Here is a 7,750-nt window from a genome sequence, read left to right as displayed (position 1 = left end):
TGGGGGATGGTGTTGGGGTGGTGTGGGGGATGGTGTTGGGGTGGTGTTGGGGTGGTGTTGGGGGTGGTGTGGGGGTGGTGTTGGGGTGGTGTTGGGGTGGTGTTGGGGTTGGTGTTGGGGTGGTGTGGGGGTGGTGTGGGGGTGGTGTTGGGGGTGGTGTTGGGGTGGTGTGGGGGTGGTGTGGGGGTGGTGTTGGGTGGTGTTGGGGTGGTGTGGGGGTGGTATTGGGGGTGGTGTTGGGGGTGGTGTTGGGGGTGGTGTTGGGGTGGTGTGGGGGATGGTGTTGGGGGGGTGTGGGGGTGGTGTGGGGGTGGGTACTGGCTGATGGGCTTCTCTGTTCCTGTATTGGCCCCTCTCCGGCTTCTATAGCTGCAGAGACACTCACAGCTCCCGTGCCTTTGGGCAGGTCAGGTGGGAGCCCCAGGGGAGTCTGACTGGGCTTTCTGCTTCTTCAGGGGCAAGGATGAGGGAGCCAGCTGCTGGCAGGGCCCAGGACCCTGGGAGAAGAGACAGGACCCCAAGGCCGGGGCAGGCCCTACAGCCAGTGGCTTCAGACTGCACGCCAGGAGGTGGTGTGGGCCGGGAGGGGCGGGGGTCTGTCCACTCAGAGCTGTGCAGGGCTTTAAGGCATCCGTTTGAAGGAAGCATTTGGCGACCTCAGGTTACGTCGCCCCGTGTTTCTAAGTCGGGTGTGGCTAACGAGGTTTCTTTGGATCATGAGGGTCTGGTGCTGGCTCAGGTGGGGCATGTGCTGTGTTCACACATACAGATGGCAAGTGAAGAGTGGGGTCATGAGAAGTGTCCTGATGGCCACAGCTCCCATTTATCGAGCACTTGCTCTCTGCCAGGCACGGGGCTGTAAGCCCTGACACGTGGCACTCCAGCACTCTGGAGGATCCTCACTGTAGCCTACAAGGAGGGCTCTCCTAGGACTCCCGCTGGACGGAGCCAAGTGAGAGGTGAAGGGGCTTCCAGGGTCATGGAGCTGGGGAGGGCTGGGCCTTAGATTCGAAGCAGGCAGCCTGACCCCTGCACTGTGCTCCAGTGGGGCTGTAGGCGTGCGTGTTCGTGTGCACACATGTGCATGTGTCAGTGTGAAAATGCAAGTAACAGACACCCCAAATAACTAGCTTCAACACAGCAGAAATTTATTTCCCACCCACGTAAGGGGACCCTGAGGTAAGCAGTGACTTCTGTCGGCAGCAAGCTAGGCCCCTCTCGCCAGGCTGCCCTGCCGTGCTCAGTGCTGCCTCATGGTGCAAAGTGGTTGCTGAGCTCCGGTCATCACTTCAGCCAGCAGGAAGGAGGAAGGAGAAGGAGAAAGACGTGACCCCACCATCTAGGGCATTTGCCTTCCGACCCCCCAGCTAGGCATTGTGTGTTTTATTAATAAGGAAAAGAAGAGAACAGTTAGCGGAGGCCTCCCACTGCCCACCAGGATGAACTTGGCAGGCAGGACAGGACTCTGGGCTTCCCAGTTAATGGAGTGTTGAACTGGTGGGGATCTAGGGGTTCTTTAAGTCTCACTCTGTACTTCTCAGAAGGGGAAACTGTACCCAAGTCAGTGGCTGAGCTGTGGCCCAGGCTCGGCCTCTGCCTGCTGTCCCAGAGCTCTGTCCTGGCACCAGCTACTGGTGAAGGCAGAGCTTGCAGCAGTCACAGCCCTGCCAGAGGACACCCTGGGGACCCCCCTGTAATGGGCCACCCACCTTCCCGGCTCTGCTACCCAGTCCTGCTTCCTCTGCAGGAAGCTGCAGGCCCATTTTGCCCCCTCCCTGGCACAGGGTAGCCTGTCTGACACCCCCAGATCCATCCATGACACCCACCAGGCTAAGGGCTTGGGGACTGGAGTCTAGAGGGCAGGCCAGGATGAGGCTGGAAAAATTCCATCTCATCTACTCCTCTCCTTTCATCAACTCCACCCCTCCACTGCTCTAGCCTGCTTTAGCCTCTGCTAGAGCAGAGACAGGTATTCCTAGCCTCAGGCGCTGTCCTAAGCCCAGCAGGTACTGACCCTAGATGGTCACCTCGAGGTGACAGGCACCCACCCAGCATCTGGCCCTTCCCCATCCAAGGCTGCAAGGTCACTTTCCAAGCCAGGGTCTCCCATAGCGGTGCTCACGCCATAGCCAGACAGGCCCCGCTGGCCCCATCCTCTTCATATTTGGTGCCTGTCCCCCCAGCCCCGCCCCGCCCCTCCGCGTGTGGCCTCACCCCGACCCACCTCCCTGCGCCCTCTCATCCTCAGCGCGCCTCCCCCACTGTCCCGCCTCCCCCAGGCCCGTCTTTCCTGGGGGCGATGACAGCCTCCCTCCAAATCCCCTTCCCTCCAGACAGCCAAGAGGCCGACCTGGGGAAGGGCAGGGCGGGCCCGTGTGACCGCTGCAGATGGAGGAATTCCCGTGGCAGAAGTTAAGGGTGAGGATTGGGTGTGGGGGCCCCCAGGTGTGTGGTGGGTATGATCTCTGCCTGGCTGTGCTGATGGGGATCCCCAGCCCCCATGAGGGCTGCAGGTCCTGGGGCGTGGCAGCCGAGGTCTGGACCCGGCGCCCACGTGCGGCAGTCTTGCTGCTCACAGGTGGTGGGGAGAGGACACCAAGGACACAGCCGGGAACTGAGGAAGCAACCGGGCCGGGGGGCCTGCACTGGCTGGATCGCCCAAGACACTCCAAATCCATTCTCCAAAGCTGGTGCAGGGGCAGGAGGGGAAGGTACCAGACAGAGTGCTGGCAGGGCCGGGGGTGAGCCGGGTGGGGGTGGGGAGGGGCCGTGGGTCAGGGTCTCCCGGCCCCCATTGCTCCAAGGCCGGCGAGGAGGTTGAGCAGGAGGGCTGCGCCCACAGTTTCGGAGCTGCCCCGGGGGCCGCCTGCCCCCTTGCCTGTTGGGTCCTGGACTCGGGAGCTTTGCCAGGGTGGGACATTGCACAGGCTGGACTGGCAGCAGGTCATGGTCACCTGGGTCCCCTCGACCGTCTTGGTGATGGGCTGGCAGCTGTCTGTGCACCACGTGGAGTGGGTGGTCAGGAGGCCTGACTCTGGGAAGGGGAGTGGGGAACAAGTGCTGAGGATGGGCGGGGTCTCTGAGGTGGCTCTGCAGGGCTCTGTTCCGGGCCCCTGGCTTTCCCGCCACCTGGGGGTGCATGTGCTGCGGCCCCACGCCCACTTACCGGTGTTCCCGTGGGCAATGAGGGTTATGCAGGTCTGGCCATGTGAGCAGTTCTGTGTCAGGTTGCAGCGCTCGTCCCTGGGCAGGGACTTGCAGGTGTAGCACCGCAGCAGCACTGGGGACAAGGCGGGCTCAGGCTGAGGCCGGGCCCCCCAGGGTCTCCTCCCACGTCCCTGTCCACCTCCCCGTTCTCAGCTGTGCTCCCAAAGCCTAGCCTGGTGAGCCTCCAGCACCCACTGCTCAGACGGGCGGGCGACCCCTGACTTGGCCCTGTAAGCTGTGCTGTGTGCGTGAGCCTGTGTGTTTAGGGGGCAAGGGATTGCGGGTCAGGCAGGGCGAACTTCCCATCATCACTCATGTCCTGCGACAATGCTGCCCAGGCTCCTGCCGTGGGCACAGAAACCTGGAGGTGGGTCTGACTCAGTCCTGCCTCCGGGAGCACCGGGCCTGGTAGAGGAGGGCCTCACAGGGGGACACCTCGTGGGTGTGTGGGGCAGGGCTCATGCTGAGGGCAGGCTTGGGGGTCCTGGGAGGGGGGTGGGCTGTGTGTGGTGGGGCATGCTGGGGGCCCTGGCTAGGGAGGGGCTGTGTATGGTGGGGCACGCTGCGGTCCCTGGCTAGGGAGGGGCTGGCCTGAGGGTTGGATGCGGCGATTTGCTCTGCTTTTCTGGGGATGGGAGAGAGCAGAGGGTGGCCCACGTGTAGGGGTGTGTCAGGTGGGCAGTGAGGGTGGGCTCTTCTTAGCCCTACTCTGCTCTGCTCTAAGCGGTTCCCTGGCTCCCCAGCCCGCAGCAGCCAATCCAGCCCTCCCCTGTACAGGACCGGCCCACCCTGCTGCTCTCTCTGCCCCACAAAACTGAACCCTACCCTGGGGCCTCTGTGCTTGCTGTCTCCACCCTGGGCCCCCACTGAGCCCTTCTCTGCCTGGTGAACTCCTATTTAACCTCTACATCCTGGCACCACTGACCCTCCCAGCTGGTGGCTTCTTCCCCTGTTCCCTACTCTGGAAGGCAACTGAGTGTCATGGTGAGCAGCAGTGAGGGGTGTACTGAGTGTCCCCCACTCTGCTGGAGGCAAGCTCACAGCAGGACTGTGGCCTGCTGGCTTCCATCACACAGCCCCGCCCAGAATGCTCCAGGCAGATCAGGCAGCAGGGCTCTGGGGTTGGGGCGGCCATACCTCTGCTCCTGCCACCAGGGAGCCTGTTGGTCTCCTCCTCTTCCACCTCATCCTCATCTTCCTCGTCGTAGTCATCTGGCCCGTGGTCCTCGTCCTCTTCCTCTTCCTCCTGCTGTGTCTGCCCTCTCCCTGACCGTGCAGGGATGCTTGTAAGCCTCAGCTACCCGGGTATGGAGGACACCTGCTCTGGGCAAGCATCGTGCCCCCAACTCCTTGGCCCTTCCCAGCCACCCTCGGGCCCCAGGGTGGCTGGGGAGGGCCCCTACCCTGAACACCCTACTCACCCTACTCACTGTCCTGCAGCCGAGTGTGCCCTGGCATTGTAGTTACAACAGCAGCTGCTGTGGGCTGGCCCTTTATGGTAGCCCCTCCCCGCACCCCACATAAACAGGGGCACAGATGTTTGGGGACTCTCGGGGACCCAGGCCAGCTTCCATCCATGCTGCTCTGGGCTGGGGACTCCAGCCTCATCCCCTCCTTCTTCCTAAGCCCCTGCTGGGGGTCCCTGGAGGTCCCTGTGCTCCAGGACTGCAGTTGCTGCCCCCTCACCGCAGGGTTACCCTTTGCCCCGCACCTGGCCGCCCGCACAGCAAAAGGGCAAGCAGGACAGCCCCGAGCGCCTTCATCTCGCCGGACGCTGCTGTGTCCCTGACTCTGAGTCCTCCCGCAGGGCTCTGGAGCTGCGGTAAGTGGGATGAAGGGCATTGCCGTGGGCTTCCTAGTGGCCCCCACCAGCTCCAGCCTCAAACAATGGGCCTCACACTGGTCCCCAGCTCCAGGCGCCAGGCCAGGGACTGTTGTTTCCCTCCAGGACATCTGGGGCCAGAGGGGAAGGAGAAGTCATTGTGGTTGGCCTTGGAGCGTCCTGTGCACCCGTGCCACGGCGGTTGGAAGGTGGTGCTGGCCGCAGGAGCTGCTGGCCCTCGCCTGGCTTGCTGCTCAGTGCCTCAGCCCTGCAGTGCAGGGCAGGGAGCCTCGCCCCGGAATGGGCCATGCCTGACACCCCCAACCCCATGTCTGGGCTCCATAGTCACAGGACCTTGGGGTCACAGACCCTCTATTTGCTGATCACTGGCCAAGCATCGTCATCCTAGAGTCAGCATCACACCCAGGCCCCTTTAAGAGCATTTAAGTAAAAACACAGTCAATGCCCTCAAGCTAAGGCTGCGTGCTCACCTCCTCCTCACCCACACTCAGCAGTGCACTGCTAGGCCCAAGGCCTCCCGGCTGCCCCTCACTATCACCTGGGGTCTTTGCCCCTGCTGTTCCATCTGCAGTGCTGTTCCTGCTGGTGTCCGGTGGAGAGCTTTCTGGAGCTGTTGGGGGCCCGCCCCCTCGGTCTCCTGCTGGGAAAGCCATCAGCTCCCACCTGCCTTCTGGCCTTGTGTGAGAGACGGGCTGCTCTGGGAGAGGCTTGGAAAGCCCAGGTCGCTCCCTGAGGCCACCCCCTCCTCTCAAGACCCCACTCAAGCCCTTGGGGGGGCTGATGCAGAGTGCAGAGTCGAGGCTCTGAGCTGCTCCTCTCCCAAGGGCAGCAGAGGGGTGGGGCAGCGGCAGGGGCTGGACGGGAGTCTGGAGCCAGGGTCAAGCCTGAGCGTCTCTGTGTGCCTTGGTGCTTGGGCCAGGCCTCAGTTTCCCCGATTGTCAATGGGTGGGGTGGGGCATTTTCTGGCTGGCCACCTGTAACAGAGGTTGAGTTGGTTCTGGAGTGAGCTGCCTGGGTTTAAGACCCGGTTCCTCCTTCCCCCGGCTGTGGGTTCTGGACTAGCCCCTTGGGTTCCCCAGGCCTCAGTTCCCTCATAGGGTGAGGTGACCATCAAGGGTCAGTACCTGCTGGGCTTAGGACAGCGCCTGAGGCTGGGAATACCTGTCTCTAATGTCCCAGCCACCGAGTCAACCATCCTTCCTTAAATTCACCTGAACCTGTCATTCTTTCCACTCTGCCGACACCCACCAAGCAGCTAGCCCTTCCCCAGCCAAGGCTGCAAGGTCACTTGCCAAGCCAGGGTCTCCCATAGCGGTGCTCACGCCACAGCCGGACACGCCCCGCCAGCCCCAAACTCTTCATACCTGATGCCTGTCCCCCCAGCCCCGCCCCGCCCTGCCCCGCCCCTCCGCGCGTGGCCCCACCACTTTGCGCCCTCTCGCCCTCCCTTCGCCCTCCCTGCGCCTCCCTGCGCCCTCTCGCCCTCGGCCCGCCTCCCCCACTGCCCCGCCTCCCTTCGGACCCGCCTCCCCCACGCCCCGCCTCCCCCTCTGCCCCGCCTTCCCGTAGACCCGCCTCCCCCACACTGCCCCGCCTCTCTCACGCCCCGCCTCCCCGTCGCCCCGCTTCCCTGGTGCCCCGCCTCCCCCACACCTGTCTACCCCACGCCCCGCCTCCCCCACTGCCCCGCCTCCCCCACTGCCCCCACTTCCCGTCGCCCCGCCTCCCCGTCGCCCCGCTTCCCTGGTGCCCCGCCTCCCCCACACCTGTCTACCCCACGCCCCGCCTCCCCCACTGCCCCGCCTCCCCCACTGCCCCCACTTCCCGTCACCCCGCCTCCCCGTCGCCCCGCTTCCCTGGTGCCCCGCCTCCTCCACACCCCGCCTCCCCATCGCCCCGCCCCCATTCGCCCCTCCTCCCCAGCGTCCCACCTCCCTGTCGACCCGCCTCTCCTGTGCCCCGCCTCCCCCGTGCACCGCCTCCCGTCATCTTCACCCCTCCTCCCCCACGCCCCGCCTCCCTGTCGCCCCGCTTCCCTGGTGCCCCGCTTCCCTGCTGCCCTACCTCCCCCGCGCCGCGCACCGGCTACCGCTACAGGCCCTTGAATCTAGTGCTGCAGGAGCTGCTCCTAGGAAGGGCGCTACTGGGATTCTCAGGGGGCCTCCACCTGCCGCCTACCCTCCACAGGGGCCCAGGCCCTTGCACGTTGCCTCCCTCTGGGCCCAGCTCCTCTTCAGCCCAGGTGCAAACTGCCCAGCCCAGGCAAGTGCTTATTGCGAGAATCACCTAGGGACAATCAGAGCACATTTGATTCGCAGATTGAATTAAATTTAGTGCTAGCCACTGAGAGGCTGTTCCCTCTGTCCCGCCCTGGAAAGGCCAGTGGGTCTGGTCCAGCCCCTACAGAAGGTGCCACCTGGGATGGTGCGCAGGTGTGAAAGGGGACCCACAGTGGCAGACACCTGGTTCCCCAGCACTGCCTACAGCCGGCAGGTGGGCGTGGTGGGCTCTGTATGTGGAGCCCAGCCCCTCATCCCACCCAGGCACCATGCAGCCTCCCTCAAGCCCCCAGGGCAGCAGGGTCATGACCTCTCAGACACTCCGGGGTGAAGATATGACGCCTAAGACCTTCAGGGCAGGGCTGTGGTCCCCCAGGGCCAGGGCTAAGCTCTGGTGGTCCTGATGGCAGCTGCATGGGTC

General features: G+C 64.2%; 1 protein-coding gene across 1 annotated transcript; it reads right to left on the bottom strand.

Moving 5' to 3' along the window:
• Positions 1-1,123: 1,123 nt before the first annotated feature.
• GPIHBP1 (glycosylphosphatidylinositol anchored high density lipoprotein binding protein 1) lies at positions 1,124-5,075 on the bottom strand. Its single transcript, XM_034966765.3, has 4 exons — positions 4,919-5,075; positions 4,345-4,473; positions 3,167-3,280; positions 1,124-3,034 (listed from the first exon to the last, which is right to left on the bottom strand). Exons 1-4 carry the CDS (start codon positions 4,968-4,970, stop codon positions 2,775-2,777), a joined length of 555 nt encoding a protein of 184 aa, XP_034822656.1. The 5' UTR covers positions 4,971-5,075; the 3' UTR covers positions 1,124-2,774.
• Positions 5,076-7,750: the final 2,675 nt, after the last annotated feature.

The sequence above is a fragment of the Pan paniscus genome, chromosome 7 (assembly GCF_029289425.2).
Source record: "Pan paniscus chromosome 7, NHGRI_mPanPan1-v2.0_pri, whole genome shotgun sequence".
NCBI classification, from domain to species: Eukaryota; Metazoa; Chordata; class Mammalia; order Primates; family Hominidae; genus Pan; species Pan paniscus.
Note: the sequence above shows the minus strand (reverse complement) of the source record. Positions and strands in the feature narration are given on the sequence as shown.